Below are 17,141 nucleotides of genomic sequence, written 5' to 3'. Positions count from 1 at the left end.
CTATCTAATGGGATAGCAGGAGGGGGGTGTTGTGCATTTGCTTCAACTTGAAATGTGCATTGTTTATATGTTGCATTATTAAATGGATTGAGAGCAGCATTTATTTAACTGTCTATTTGATAGATATGTAGAATGGTTGGTTAAAGGGGCAGCATGCTGCTTTATTGAATGCTATTGTTAAAGTGACCCCTATGTAATTGGTAGCATCCAGCTAATTACCTGAGGCAGACTATAAAAAGCTGCCAGTGTGTGTATGATTCAGTTTGGCTGCTGGTAAGACACTGGTGGGCTGCTCTCAGCCATGCCTCATTCCTGTCAAATCCTTTTTGTCCTGTTAAATCTATTTTGTCTTTTTTTGTTGGTGAATAAACACCTTTTGATTGCACAGTTCCACTGCCTCTTCTTGCTGTAAATCCAGCCGCTAATTGGGCCAGCCTAACAATGCTCAATGGCATTAAATCATAATGTTTTGTCTTTATGGACTTTGTCAGAATGTCCCTGCAACAATGACAACAAGACCAAGTCTTCTACACTAGTGGAATAACTGTCCAGTGCCTCAATGCAGAACGCTGGAGGCTGCGCAGTCTCACAAATCCGGCCACTAATCAGCCCTAATTTAAAAATCTGACTGTTAGGTCACCTGTAGGGGTGCTCTTTACACTTCTTATTCAGGAAGTGTCTACCACAGAGCAGCACAACTGTGTGTGTGTGTGTGTGTGTGTGTGTGTGTGTGTGTGTGTGTGTGTGTGTGTGTGTGTGTGTGTGTGTGTGTGTGTGTGTGTGTGTGTGTGTGTGTGTGTGTGTGTGTGTGTGTGTGTGTGTGTGTGTGTGTGTGTGTGTGTGTGTGGGGGGGGGGGGGGGGGGTGGCTTTGCAGCTTTGCAGGCTGTGTGTGAACGGTGTTTGTGTGAATAATGACAAAACAACTGGTCAAAATACTGACGTTTGGTCGCATCGACCCATCTCTGACTGTGTGGTGGTGTACTGTATATATTAAAATACCAGATGCCATGAGAAATCTTTGTTATTGGCTGAAGTGAATCAGTTAACTTGACTAGCAGTGTAACTGTAGTCAGTCCAACATTACGTGTCAACCCAACGCCTCGCGCTGCTCTGCTCGATTTATGGCCAAACGGCGCCATCGCGTGGTCCGTTACGTTAATCGCGCTCTGACGTCATCGGTAAGCGACGAGGAAATGGTCAGGCGTGCGCGTCCTTCAATTACAAAACAAAGTTCTGTTTACATGCAGTAGCTCAAATACACGTTTGTGTTGTTGACTCGTCAGACTTGTTGTCGTGACAGCTGAACGGGACAAGTCACTCCAACTGGATGCTGTGAACTGTTCGCTGAGTGAGTGACAAGTCCATTCATATTATTACAGACACGACAGAGAACTGGAGGCATGTCCATTTGAGTTGAAAATCACTTGTTTTTAGGATGACAGAATAACGTGAATTCATAGTCAATAATTGTAACTGTGAATGCCTGGCTGGCATCTGTTTGAATAAGTTGATAGTAGGCGACTGTGTAGGCCTACATCAGACCTAGAACCTTTAGGGGGGTTAATTCACAGTAATACCACAGTATCAAACTGACTGACTGGTGTCAAGCTGATGTATGTGTGGAGCTAAATTCGTAGCGCTGCTTGTTCATATACTTAGAGGACGTTGGTCTTTGTAGGTTGATCTAAATCTTTGTAGTATTAAAGGTTTGTCAGTCATGTTAAAATAGGGCGTTTTAGGATGTGAATTCATAATACACAGGAACAGTAGGATCATGGTAGCACATTTCCTATAGTAAGTGTAAGTGTTGTTAAACTGACGTAAGTTATATAATGAGGATATACTGTTTAGTTTAGGCCTGCATAATCTTGTCCCTGTGTAAAACAGATTAGCAGAAGATCATGCATAAATAAGTTAAATAATATTGGATGATTGTTCGTAGTAGGGATGGACCAATATGAACATTTTGGGCGATACCGATAACCGATATTAACCATGCTCTTATGGCCGATAACCGGTATTTACCGATGTCGATATGATCCGTATAAAAACATATTTGTATGATAACCAAATTGTGTACATACTGAAAAACACATGTAAACACTGTGAATTTTAAAAAGTAAAGGATTTCTTTATTTCCAAAACATTTGGAAAAGCCCATAAATCATAGATTTACCGGATTGTTTCCTCTCCATGTAAAAATGTTGGCTGACACTGATAACCGATATTAACATTGGAACATGGGACCGATGCCGATGTGTTAAAAAAATGACTAACATCGGCCGATACCGATATGAAGGCTGATATATCGAGCATCCCTAGTTCATAGTGATGGCTGTATGGCCTCATGATGTACCACTCCTTGGTAGTTTCTGTGGTGGAACTAGGGCTGGTGATATGGCCTCTAATAATATCTCCATTATGTTTAGGCTATATATATATATATATGTATATATATATATATATATATATGTATATATATATGTATATGTATATATATATATGTATATGTATATATATATGTATATGTATATATATATGTATATGTATATATATTAGGGATGGGCATCGAATTTCGAATTTTCGAATAATCGTTGTTATTATCAAGGTCGACTTTTATTATTGAAATTCGAAATTCGGGGGGGGATTTATTTTTATTATTTTTTTTTTATTTTTTTTTGTGAAATGTTGCATTGTCTCCCCTGATTCTAAGTATAGTCAAATCGCTTGGTTTGAGCAAGTAAAACAATTTTTATAAGCATTTTAAGCAAGGTTTATGGAAAAATGAATGGCGGATGAAATCCCATGAAGAGGGAGAGGGGGTGACTTTGGCACCCCTTTGGCACTCAGACCTGAGCCTACTAAATATTTAATGAACCACTCATGATTGTCAAAACTGTTTTTTATTTTCGAAAATGTCAATGTCATGTAACATGTTCTTTACTTCAGTGGTGCAATGCTTGTTTGAGCTAAAAATCCACAGCAGAAGCTTTTTATATTAATTAATAAAGCCGTAGACTTAGAATCAGGGGAGACAATGCAACATTTCACTCACAAAAAAAAAAACATTTTTAATTTTTTTTACATTTTTATTTTTATTTTCGAATTTCGAATTAAATTCGAATTTGGCCAGCGAATTTCGAATAGTGTTTTTGCTAGAAATGCCCATCCCTAATATATATATGTATATATATATGTATATGTATATATATATGTATATGTATATATATATTGCATAATCGCGGATACACAATATGTATCTCGATATTTTGAAATGTCCTCTAAATCACTTCATTAATGTTCAAGTTAACCCTTTGATGCATACAATGACAGTACAGTATGATGATTCTGCAACATACAATGACACCAGTATGATGATTCTGCAACATACAATGACACCAGTATGATGATTCTGCAACATACAATGACAGTACAGTATGATGATTCTGCAACATACAATGACACCAGTATGATGATTCTGCAACATAAGTCTGCATTAAAACATTCTTGTTTATAATGAATGTACTCATAGAGCAGGGGTGCCCAAATTCTTTCCCATGAAGGGCCAAAACTCAATCTGGGTGGAGGGCCGAGGGCCAAAAATAAACGTGGAATTACATTAAAATGTATTGTGTTTTATAGAAAATTAACATTCTAAATCTAAAATAACATTTCAATATAATAATCTACTTTGTGAACCTCCCACGTGCTATGTCCTACCAGTGAAGCTTCCCCTGTCAGGTGAAAAGAAGCGACTGGCTAACTGCCCATGTCTCGGAGGAAGCATGGAGCCAGTTTTGGCTCTCCCCAGATCGGCAGAGGGTGGAGTAGCAACCAGGATAAATAAAAGTAAATTAGCACTAATGGGGATAAAAATGGGATAAAAAATCGGGGAAAGAAAAAAAAAAATTTTGTTTCCCAAATCTGTGGCGGGCCAAAACAAACAGACCGGCCCGCGGCCCCAAATTGGTCAGCACTGTCATAGTGGTTTCTATTGTAACCATTTTAAACTTGCATGTAAAAAAGGGGGGAATCACAACCAAGTTAAATTCAACAAAATAGTATTTATTCAAGGTAATTGCACATAGGCTTTTAGCATGAAGCAGCCAACAGAAGTGCAGTGATGCAAGTTCAGATTCCATCATCATCAGTGACTGTTCATCACTGTTGTAAATTGTTTTCTTATGTCTGTGATGTTACATAGTCATCATCCGTTACTGTTCATCAGTGTTGTACAGTTCTTTCTTCTGTCTGTGACGTTACATAGTCATCATCCGTTACTGTTCATCACTGTTGTAAATTGTTTTCTTCTGCCTGTGACGTTACATAGTCATCATCAGTGACTGTTCATCAGTGTTGTACAGTTCTTTCTTCTGTCTGTGATGTTACATAGTCATCATCAGTGACTGTTCATCAGTGTTGTACATTTCTTTCTTCTGTCTGTGATGTTACATAGTCATCATCAGTGACTGTTCATCAGTGTTGTACATTTCTTTCTTCTGCCTGTGACGTTACATAGTCATCATCAGTGACTGTTCATCAGTGTTGTACATTTCTTTCTTCTGTCTGTGATGTTACATAGTCATCATCAGTGACTGTTCAGCAGTGTTGTACAGTTCTTTCTTCTGTCTGTGATGTTACATAGTCATCATCAGTGACTGTTCATCACTGTTGTACAGTTCTTTCTTCTGTCTGTGACGTTACATAGTCATCATCAGTGACTGTTCATCAGTGTTGTATAGAGATGCTGCGATCGAGATTTTTCAATTCCGATCCGATTCCGATATTTTAGCCTCAAAACCGATCTGATTCCGATCAAATTTCGATACCCGATTCGATACCGATTTCGATCAGATACCGATACAGCACATATTTAAGCCTCTCTATGCTGTCTGATAGCTAGCAGGCAACAAACATTTTTAGGGTTAGGTGTGTATGTGTGTGTTTTGGTAATATAGTATGTAAACGATTTAGTTCATCTAATTAATTTGATGTAAAACTAAAACATAACAATCAAATACACACTTATTTTGTAATGGGTGAACACTGGACACAAATAATTATTGTTTCCTCACACATACACCCCCACTCTGTCTCACACAGGACACATACACACACAGCCCTGTCCCTGTCTCTCTCTCTCTCTCTCTCTCTCACACACACACACACACACACACACACACACAAAGTTTGTGCATACATTTCCACTGCCAGATTGGAGGAGTCTTTTGTCATTTTCTAATGTTACTTCTCTTCAGTGCAATACGTTTTGATAACGACCTGCTGTACAGCGCCGTTCGCTCAGTCAACTACGTGTCGTTAACGTTAGTTTAGAGGAGAAAGATAGCTGGTGTTAGCTAGCTAATTAGCCATGTTAGCTGCCTCAGTGGGTAACGTTAGCCTATAGAGAGTATATATCTGACGTTTATGTTAGCTACTCCTCAAACCTGCGGGTGGAAATGGTTTATGCGATGCGATGTATGTTGAAGCAAGACAACGTTTTAATGTACCTTGAATTGGACAAATTACGACGGGTCGTGCTCACACAGATCTAAGCCCTGGCCATCCTAGGCTCAACGCGAGACTCATCAGTCATTCGGTTGAGTCTCTCAAAGTTACACACAAAGTTTGTGCATACATTTCCACTGCCAGATTGGAGGAGTCTTTCGTCATTATCTAATGTTACTTCTCTTCAGTGCAATACGTTTTGATAACGACCTGCTGTACAGCGCCGTTCGCTCAGTCAACTAACGTGTCATTAACGTTAGTTAGAGGAGAAAGATAGCTGGTGTTAGCTAGCTAATTAGCCATGTTAGCTGCCTCTGTGGGTAACGTTAGCCTATAGAGAGTATTTATCTGACGTTTATGTTAGCTACTCCTCAAACCTGCGGGAGTAGCTAACATACACACACAGGATGTATGTTGAAGCAAGACAACGTTTTGGCCCTGGCCATCCTAGGCTCAACGCGGCCTCAGTGTGCTGCATGCTGGATAGAAATCCTGGAGCGGGGTCATGGAATGGAGTGCTTATATCGGAGCCTTGGATCGGTCATTTTCGCTGGAATCCGATCCGATCCGATCCATGTTTTTTGGCTGATATCGCGCCGATATCCGATCACATGATCGGATCGCAGCATCTCTAGTGTTGTACAGTTCTTTCTTCTGTCTGTGACGTTACATAGACATCATCAGTGACTGTTCATCAGTGTTGTACAGTTCTTTCTTCTGTCTGTGACGTTATGTAGCGCAGGCGAGTGTGTTTGACGTATGCATGTGATTTTCTTTGTGTCTGACTGAGAGGGAGAGAGCAAGAGAAGAGAAACGCTGAAGCCAGTCTCATGCCAGCAGTTTGAAAACAACGCTTTAACATTTATACTCTATGTTAACTTCACAATATAGTCATTCACTACATCCCACGTGGAACAAGCCATGACACATTGAGTATACATGGTCCAGCCCTAGGTCTAACCCAGCCTTGCCCTGTTGTTTCCCCCCTCACAGCAAAGCAGCGATGACGGCTCCGAGCTCGGCAGAGAGGAAGGCCTGCTGGAGCGCCAGGGACCGGCTGTGGAAGTGTCTGGACGACAGTGAGGACCAGCCCGCGCCCTGCCAGAGCCTCCAGAAGGAGTTTGAGACCATCTGCCCGGCTCAGTGGGTAAAGAGTCCGCTCTGTTCACCTCTGGGATCCTCGCTGTAACCTGTGTATGCTGGTGCTGCCCGGAGCCCATCAGGTTAACTCATTCCCCGCCATTGACCTCTTTTAACGTAATTTAAGAGACAGCGCTTCCTCGCCATTGACCTCTTTAGACGTCAACCCGTCTTTTCACCACCATGCGATGGATGGCGCTCTTGGCCACCTTATGAAGTGCCACTATACTCTCTATACTCAGAGTAACTGTCATACAAAACCAGCAAACGTTTCTCCGCAAAAATCTCCCTTCATCGAGGAAGCTCGTAAAACACGTCCAGCCTGGTGCCTCAAAGTGCTGCAGTGAACAACTTCCCCCCGAGCTCCACGCGCTGTCACACGGGCTCGTGACAGTCACTCAACGCGGAAGGATTTCTTTCACCAGAGAAGCTGGTAAACAACAAGTAAACAACGCACACCAATCACTTCTCCTGTCAGTTAGATTAGTAATCCGCTTTGTGAACCCTCACATAGTGTACATTTCAGCGGTCAAATCTGCCCCCAGACCTGGTAGAACGCGTTGTCCTCCACGCAGCTAATAATAATTCATTTATTTTATATAGCGCTTTTCAATGACCCAAAGCCGCTTACAGTAAGAGTCGACAGAAAACAAGGAAAATATAAACGAGCAACAGGCAACAGATACAAATAACAATGAAGATGTCTAGTCAGGATATATGGAAAAACAGAGGGGAGGGAGGGAGCGTGAGAGAGGGACAGGGGAGAGAGGGAAGGAGAGATGGAGGTGGTGAGGGTGGAGGAGGTGTGTAACGACGCATTATGTAATAACTGCACATTATGTAATAAAATTGCAAAATGTAATAAAACCTCACTTTCAATATGTAATAACGACGCATTATGTAATAATATGCGCAATATGTAATAAATCGCCTGAACGCAATATGTAATAACGTTTGACGCATTTTGTAATAAATCTATTACATATTGCGCAGATTATTACATATTGCGGGGGTTGCACTTTATTCTGGTTGAAAATGTAATAAGTGACGCATTATGTAACAAAATTAGAAAATGCACTGACTTTGTCATTGGGGGGGGGGGGAGTAGGCTAATAAATATATTATGTGTCAAAACCAGTCAAGCAACTAGATAGCCTATCTATTAGTGATGCGCGGGTCACCCAGAACCCGCCGGGTCCCGCGGGCTGGGCCGCCCCGCAGGCGGACTGGGTTGGCAAATTATGAAAATATCGCGGGTGCGGGCGGGGCAGGCTCAGAACATGAAAAAACAACATTATTAAATCATTTAGAGCAGTGAAACACGCAGAGTAATTAACCTTAAAGACGTTAACTCTCTCTCACACGTAGGTACACACAATCAGACAGACTCCTGCTGCACTCTCTATAGCCTACATGGAGTAAAGAAACGCTTCAATGAGGTAGCCTATGTGCTCTCAAAACAAACATTTTGGAAGGATTATTCGCTGTAATTATTATTTGAAGTGTCCATATAATGCCACCGCAGATTTTCTGTTGTGGACTCGACTGTGATCTATTTGTCAACTTTACTGCAACGTGAGTAGGCTGTGAACAATTGAGTGCGCATGAGGTAATTAAAAGAAATCAGACAGCGAGTCTTGCCATATCTGCAAGCCGTGTGCGCACCTGCTGCACTACTACGTTTAGTAGCCTACTACTGCAACATGGCCAATTGAGAGCGCATGAGGTAATTAAAATAAATGGGGAAGAATAAGAACTGTTTCTTTCTGTAGCCTGCCTAGTGCCTACCTCTACCTGCTACCTCCATTTGAAACACTGCGGTCACCCCATCCGCACTTTTGGGAAGCGTAGTCGGTCGCGCTATCTGAAGACCATGGATTAATTGAAGAAAGACCGACATGAAAGCAGCTGCGCAACTCATCCAGATCACTAGGCTACAACTGTTGTCGCGCAGGCAGCATGTGAGTGTCTGTGTGTGTGTGTGTGTGTGTGTGTGTGTGTGTGTGTGTGTGTGTGTGTGTGTGTGTGAGAGAGAGAGAGAGGGGGGAGAGAGACAGAGTTATTAGCTACTTTGCACACCTTGGAAGCTCCGCTGTGCTCCTCCTGAGTCCGGAGACATATTACATTAAATTGGCCGTTGCGGGCTGCTGGGTTGGGCTGGGTTCGGAATTTTCATATATTTTAACGGGCTGGGCGGGGCGGGCTGGCTTCAATGACGGGTTGGGTTGGGGTGGGCCTTAAAAAACCCTGACCCGCGCATCACTACTATCTATAGTTGTTCAGCTGACGACAAACTGAATCTAGTGACAACAGTCCGCTCGGGTAGGCTACACCTTCTCTCTCAGCTTGCTGCGGCACTTTTATTTATGGTAAAACAGCGGAGACAGTAAAACCCGACACTTGCATTTCAGTTCTGGCCTTTGATCTACAAGTGATAGAAGCGTGGTTGACATAGCCGAATTTACTGCCTCAATCCATAGATTACAGGGCCATTTAAACATAAGAAATCCATTAAGAATTGAGGATTGCAGAGACGTTTATGAATTGTCTGATACGCACAGGGTTTTTTGGCTGCCCAATTCTGTTCTTCGGGCTCTCCTCCGCACCCCACTCCTCCTCCGCCGCGCTCCCCCCGCCCGCTCTACTCACCTTTGGCAAAAAAAAACAAAGACCCCTCATGTCTAGAAAGGTAAAACCGGAAAATATCCTTCTCTGGCTGGCCGCACATGGTCCAGACTTCATGTTTGGAATGCGTTTCTCATTGGCTATATGTGCACGCTCCATGTCAACTCAAATATCACTTAAATATCAAATAAAAATAAAACAGACAGACAGACGGCACCGAAAACATAACCTCCACCGAGGACTGCGCGAGACGCTCTGCATCGATTGATGAACATTTCAGCACCACCGCCGATGGACAGCGACATGCTGTCACAGACGATGCGGTCTGCCCATGTCACACACACCCTGCTGTGAAGCTCGATTAAAATATAAAAACAAATCTCTAAATCTAAATCCTGCTTTGCAGATAAACATTTTATTCACATGCCTTTCAACATGTTGCCTTTGCCAGAGCCATTCGTTCAGGTGTCTCCTCATATAGACGCATGGGTCAGCACATCATGGGTCACATCATCCATGAACGTGCATGCTTCAATCAGCGAGTGCAGCGCCCAGGCGAGCGTGCAGAGACATTTATCCGTGCGCTGTATGAACTGTCAGAGCACTGCCAATACAGTGCCCATCGGGATGAATTCATTCGGGACAGAATTGTGGTGGGCATCCTGGATAAAGGGCTGTCTATGAGGCTACAGATGATCCCGACCCTCACTTTGGGGGTGACCGTGCAAGAGGTGCGGCAGTCGGAGGAGGTGAAAGAGCAAGTGGGCCAGCAGGGAGAGCAGGCCTGTGCTATACAGGAGGTGGCACAACGACCCGGCGGCAGCGTGAACACAAGATGGCGGCGGCCGCAGTGGGACAAGTCGAGGGACAGTCACAGAGACAGTGACAATGATCGCAGAAAGTGCGGGAGGTGTGGAAAAACAACACACAGCCAGCAAGAAAGATGTCCAGCAATGAGGTCTACGTGCAACAAGTGTGGCAAAAGTGGACACTGGGAGAGGGTATGTAAGAGCAGGCTGGTGAGTGAAGTGACTGAGGCTGAAGCTGAGGAAGATGGCCACTACTATCTAGGCTCAGTTGATAGCACACCTCCTGATAATGATGATTGGACAGTGACACTGAACATAGGCAGCGAGCCTGTTAATTTTAAGATAGACACAGGGGCGGATTGTTGTATCATAAGTGAAACAGTGTTCAAAATGCTGCAGCCTAAGAGGGTCTTACACTGTGCAAAGAAAGTGCTGAGCGGCCCAGGGGGTGGTTTAAACTGTTTAGGGCAGTTTACAACTCAGGCCAGCTATAAGGGCAAGACGTACACATTCAGGCTCTATGTTATTAGGGGGCGTAAATAGCCTTCTCAGCAGGCCGGTAGCTCTAGCTATGGGGCTAGGTAAGCGAGGTCAGTAGTGAACAGGAGTTTGGCCTACTCAAAACACAGCCAGTGAAAATAGTGCTGAAGGAAGATGCCCAGCCCTATGCAGTGTGCACTGCACGCAGAGTCCCCATACCCCTCCTCAGTGCAGTAAAAGAGGAGTTAGAACGGATGGAGGCCAATGACATTATCGAGGCTGTGACTGAACCAACAGAGTGGTGCGCCGCTATGGTGCCAGTTCCGAAAAAATCTGGAAAAGCACGCATCTGTGTTGATCTAAAGAAACTCAATAAAGCTGTCAAGAGAGAGAGGTTCATCCTCCCAACATCAGAGGAAATGACAGCTAAACTCAGTGGTTCAACAGTCTTCTCATCGCTAGACGCAGCCTCTGGATTCTGGCAAATCCCACTAGAGAAAGACAGCCAGCGGTTGACCACCTTCATAACACCGTATGGAAGGTACTGTTCTAAACGTCTTCCTTTTGGGATCACCAGCGCACCCGAGATCTTCCAAAGAAAAATGATGGAGACATTGGAAGGGCTGCTGGGAGTTGCCGTCTACATGGACGACATCATTGTCCATGGCAAGGACATGAGTGAGCATGATGAGCGGCTGCAGAAGGTCTTGAAGCGACTGGAGACGGCAGGCCTGAAACTGAGACAGAGAAGTGCATGCTGAAGAAAGGGGAGCTACACTTCCTGGGTCAGGTGATCAACAGAGACGGTGTGCGAGCTGACCCGACCAAAGTGTCAGCTATAAGTGAACTTGACCCACCAGAGAATGTCCAAGAGCTAAAGAGAGCACTCGGCATGATCAACTATCTAGGGAAATATATTCCCGATCTGGCTACTGTGGGCCAGCCTATGTATGAGCTGTTAAAATCAGACTCAGTGTGGATGTGGAGTCCAGCACAGCAGGCGGCTTTTGAAAAAGTGAAAGAACTCCTCACAACGTCACCTACCCTGGTGTACTACGATGTGCACAAACCCACAGTTGTTTCGGCAGATGCTAGCGGCTACGGCATAGGCGGCGTCCGGTTACAGCTCCATGGCGAGGACTGGAGGCCGGTGGCATACTGTTCGAGGCGACTAACAGACCAGGTATGCACAAATTAAAAAAGAGTGCCTGGCGAGCGTGTGGGCGTGTGAGAGGTTTGAGATGTACCTTTACGGCCTGCCAGCATTCAAACTGATCACAGACCACAAGCCCCTCATTCCACTGATGAACTCTAGAGATCTCGACAATGTGCCGATCCGCTGCCAAAGACTTCTCATGCGGTTGATGAGGATCAACCTGGAAGCGGAGTATGCACCGGGGAAGACCCTAGCGGTGGCAGACATGCTCTCCAGGAGCCCGCAGAGTGACACAGAGCACAACAGAGACAGTCACACAGACGTGGAGTGCTACGTTGCAGCCGTGATCAGCAGTGTGCCGGCGTCACCACGAAAGATGGACATGATCCGAGCAGAGACGGCAGCAGACGGGCAGCTTCAGGAGGTGATCAGGTACATACAGGGGGGGTGGCCTGGACACATAACACACATACAGGGGGGTGTTAGGGAGTACTTTCCTGTGAGAGATGAACTGTCTGTGTATGAGGGGTTAGTGGTGAGAAGGAGCAGGATAGTAATACCTGAGAAAATGAGACAAGAGACACTAGAACGCATACATGAGGGCCATCAGGGGCTTAGTAAGTGCCATGGCAGAGCCAACACTTCAGTGTGGTGGCCCGGCATGGCGTCACAGATCACACACAAGGTTGAAAACTGCATGTACTGTCGAGAGCAGAGAAGAGCACAGAGCAGGGAGCCTCTCTTGTCAACACCTCTCCCAGACAGGCCATGGATGAAAATAGGCATAGATTTGTGTGAACATGATAAGGGCAGCTTCCTAGTCATAGCAGATTATTATTCTAGGTACCTGGAGATACTCCACATGCCAACTACAACAAGTGCACAGGTAGCCTTGAAGCTGAGGGCGACATTTGCCCGGTACGGAATACCGGAGGAGGTCATTAGTGACAACGGGCCACAGTTTAGCAGTGAGATGTTCCAGGATCTGGCCCGTGAGATGGACTTCAAGCACACAACCTCTAGCCCCCATAATCCACAGGGAAACGGACATGCAGAGCGTGCAGTCCAAACAGCTAAGAGGATTCTGAAACAGAAAGATCCCCTGCTGGCTCTCATTGTCTACAGATCCTCCCCACACAGCAGCACAGGTGTTAGCCCGGCTGAGCTCCTGATGGGCCGGAAGATCAGGACGACCCTGCCCATCCTAGCCAAGAATCTGCAACCAAAGAGGCCCAGCAGTCTGCACGTCAGAGCTAAAGATGCTGAGGAGAAAAGTAAACAAGCCTACTACTACAACAAGCGTCATGGGGTGAGACAGCTCGCACCACTGCAGCACGGAGACCATGTTCTGACAAGGCTGGACCACCAGAAGGCCTGGACGACACCTGCGGTGGTGGCAGGTGAGAGCACCACACAGAGGTCATACCTCATCGAGACGGAGCAGGGAGCTCGGTTCAGGCGAAATCGTCGCCATCTCTAAGCGGTGCCCGTTGCGGGGCCCCCAGTGGAGGCCAATACAGACCCCGGACATGACCCACTAGGTGTTCAGGTGAGCCCAGAACATAGCTCACCTGGTCCAGAAATGAACACTGATGGACTGTTGCGAACCAGGTCTGGGAGATCTGTTAAACCTGTCCAGAGACTAAATTTGTGAAGTTGTTGAAAAAAAAAAAAAAAAAGTGAAATGGAGTGTTCAATGCCATGTGTTTTGTATTGAAAAAAAAATGGACTGTTCAATGCCATGTGTTTTGTATTGGAAAAAAAAAGAGAGTAAGAGACTGTTAAAAATATTTATTATTGTTATTGAGCATGGGGATATGAGCCATATGTAAAAGGGGGAGATGTCAAGGATGTGACGTCATGGTTTTACGACACTACCGTAAGTGGTGCGGGTATTTACGTCAGTTGTTGACGGACTGTCGGCAGATCATGTTTTGGTACTAGCAATAAAGCAGCAGCTCACTCTCTCTCTGAGGAAACGTCTCGACATCATTTTATTCCAGCACCGTCATTCATTACAACAATGATGGCAGATGATGATGGTACCACTGAAATATTCTTACCGACGGTGTAAAGCAGCTACGTGGTTTCGTCCTTTACTGATTTTCATGAAAATTGGTGGGTGTAGCATGGGCCAATGAGACGCATAGCCTATTGAGGAGCCCATTCTCCAATAGTTTTGATGAAGGATTTAGTCTGAAAATCTCAAGGTTTTTTCTAAAGAGAACATCATGATCAAACAAAATATAATTAAAACTGATTTTAAATTAACAAAAAACCATAACACGTTGCTTGCTGGCTCGCAGCAGTTAAATGTCTAAATGCTTGCCGATTTAAATCAAATGTGCATTGTCTCTCCAAATGCACGAGTCAGCAGCCAAAGAAATCCATGCGTAATATCAGACAATTCATAAATGTCTCTGCAATCCTCAATTCTTAATGGATTTCTTATGTTTAAATGGCCCTGTAATCTATGGATTGAGGCAGTAAATTCGGCTATGTCAACCACGCTTCTATCACTTGTCGATCAAAGGCCAGAACTGAAATGCAAGTGTCGGGTTTTACGGTCTATGCCCGCTGGTTTACCATAAAGAAAAGTGCCACAGCAAGCTGAGAGAGAAGTTGTAGCCTACCCGATCGGACTGTTGTCACTATAGATTCAGTTCGTCATCAGCTGAACAACTATAGATAGGCTAGTTGCTTGACTGGTTTTGACACAAAATATATATTTATTAGCCTACTCCCCCCCCAATGACAAAGTCAGTGCATTTTCTAATTTTGTTACATAATGCGTCACTTATTACATTTTCAACCAGAAGAAAGTGCAACCCCCGCAATATGTAATAATCTGCGCAATATGTAATAGATTTATTAAAAAATGCGTCAAACGTTATTACATATTGCGTTCAGGTGATTTATTACATATTGCGCATATTATTACATAATGCGTTGTTATTATATATTGAAAGTGAGATTTTATTACATTTTGCGATTTTATTACATAATGTGCAGTTATTACATAATGCGTCGTTACAAGGTGGTTAACGGTAGGGCAGATTGTAAGTTTGGGATAAGCTCGGGGTGCTGCTCTGGAGAATGCTCGGTCACCAAAGCTTTTGAGTTTGGATGGTGGGCTGGTGAGGGTAGCAGTGGAAGAGGATCGGAGGGTTCGGGAGGGGCGATGGGGGAGGAGGAGGTCAGTCAGATGAGGGGCGGCCAGGCTGTGGAGGGCTTTAAAGGTGAGGAGGAGCAATTTGAAGCTGACCCAGGTTAGAAAATCACTGAAAATGCCCAGACAGAAACCCTGGCGCTGGCTGGCGACTTTTCCTTTGAAACCCTGGCGGGGAATGAGTTAAATCAGGGGTGTCAAACATGCGGCCTGGGTGCCCGGCAGAACCGGCCCGCCAAAGGGTCCAGTCCGGCCCACAGGATGACTTTGCAAAGTGTGAAAATTGCACTGAGAAGTCCTTCAATCCAATGCGATGCACTTGTGAAGGATGAGAGGTTTCAGGAGCAAGTTAAATATTAAGTAGCCTATTCATGTTTTCTGTCATTAAATGGTCAACTATTTTCATTAACCTTGACTATAGAAGATTGCACAGTTGCCGTCAATTGTAACGCACAGTTACAGACAGTAGATTTGATCATTTGTTTGATGGTAGCTGAGATAACCCTATGTGAAAATGTGTTCTTAAAATGTACTTGTCAGCCCAATTCTTTACAGTCAAAGAATCAGGAAATTTGTGAGGTTTTGTCATTTATAGATTATTGTTGATTTCATTTGTCTGGCCCGCTTGAGACATTAGGTCACATGTGGCCTGTGAACTCAAATGAGTTTGACAGCCTCCTGGGTTAAAGCATAGCACACTGCCTCTCATCTCTCCCTGCAGGTGAAATACTTCACCAAGAGGAGAGACTTCCTGAAGTAACTGCCTCTCATCTCTCCCTGCAGGTGAAGTACTTCGCCAAGAGGAGGGACTTCCTGAAGTACAAGGAGAGAATGGAGACAGAGGGCTTCACACCTGCAGAAGGTCCGCGGCAGCCCTCCTAACCTCCAGACAGATCCGAACACCTCAGGGACTCCGGTTTCTCCTGGACCTGTGCACATGTGCAGGGTTCCCACTGTCATGAAAAATCTGGCAAAGTCGTGGAATTTCAAAATGTCATTTCCCAGGCCTGGGAAACTCATGGAATTTGTCAAATCCTTGAAACTTTTACGAAAAGTCGTGGAATTGAGTTACAATAGTAATCTTCCACGTAAAGTAACACAACAGCAAATTTATTTTCTGTAGCTGTTGACGTAACGTAGCCCTGTGTGTCGTTTCGTGATGTTTTCTTTACTATCACGTACGTTTCTTCATGTCCGTGCGGCACATTGAACATGAATTTGGATTCTAGTGCTTTTTCTATTTTTAGAAATAGTTTTATGGAAAATTCATTATTCCCCAATCCCCCCCCCCCCCCAATGTAATGTGACCCACTGACTCAGTATCAGACATCCAATATAAAGAGCTATTTGTCCAGTGTAGTAATAATTTCTGGTATTGATTCAGTGTCACAGCTAACATGATGGATCCTTGAAAAGTCCTGGAAAAGTTTTGAAATGTTATCCATGAAAATGTGTGGGAACGCTGGATGTCAGGCCGAGGACGGGAGCGGCGGCCTGAGACAAGGAGTTTTGTGATGATCCTGTGGACAGAGTGGCTTTCCTCATACCTTTATCAGCCCACATTCACATGTGCTTTACTTTGTTTTATTTATTGTCATTGTGATTTAATGTGATTAAAGCCGCAGTAGGAAAGTGCTCTGGTCTGACTGACGTTGGCGTATACTGTGTAGATTGCAGTTATGAATGAAATCCTGAAAAATGAACTTTTTTTTTTTGCATAAATTATTAAATAGGTGCACTGAAACCAGGGATGTGATCTAAAATAGAAAGTCATTTTTCATTTCAGCTCGACTTTAAGATATAACCATATAGGCTTCTTATATGTCTATACATTCTTAACAACATAGATATTGATAGGCCTATTGATTGTATATAAGATACTAGTGCCATAGCCTACATAAATGCCATATCATGAAAAGTATTAAAATACAACCATATGAATTCCTCCATATTCTACATGACTTCAGGTGTTAGCTTGTTTTATTCTGGATTGGGCTTCTAAATGTGTTTTTCCTCGGATTTTGGCACAAGGGATAGTAACATCTTGTCCTGTGTATTAATTAATATTCAGTGGCGGCTGGTGAGATTGGTAACAGGGGAGGTAGCTTCGGTCGCCGCTGAAAAAAATTTGGGCGTTTTTTTTTTCTCTTTTGCCCAAAACGCCCAAATCTCATTTTAAATTAGCATTAGGATTAGACTGTTGTGATATGATTATTCAGTTTTAACCATCAATAATTGTTCCTTTTCTCATTA

The 17,141-nt window shown here is 44.0% G+C and overlaps 1 protein-coding gene across 1 annotated transcript; it reads left to right on the top strand.

Moving 5' to 3' along the window:
* The first annotated feature begins 1,210 nt into the window (after positions 1-1,210).
* On the top strand, positions 1,211-16,523 carry LOC310794285 (cytochrome c oxidase assembly factor 6 homolog). The gene is made up of 3 exons (XM_083656255.1): positions 1,211-1,349; positions 6,503-6,656; positions 15,672-16,523. The coding sequence occupies exons 2-3, from the start codon at positions 6,513-6,515 to the stop codon at positions 15,768-15,770; spliced, it is 243 nt and encodes an 80-aa protein (XP_083512381.1). The 5' UTR covers positions 1,211-1,349; positions 6,503-6,512; the 3' UTR covers positions 15,771-16,523.
* Positions 16,524-17,141: the final 618 nt, after the last annotated feature.

The sequence above is a fragment of the Poromitra crassiceps genome, assembly GCF_964638095.1.
Source record: "Poromitra crassiceps genome assembly, chromosome: 2".
Lineage (NCBI taxonomy): Eukaryota > Metazoa > Chordata > Actinopteri > Beryciformes > Melamphaidae > Poromitra > Poromitra crassiceps.
Note: the sequence above shows the minus strand (reverse complement) of the source record. Positions and strands in the feature narration are given on the sequence as shown.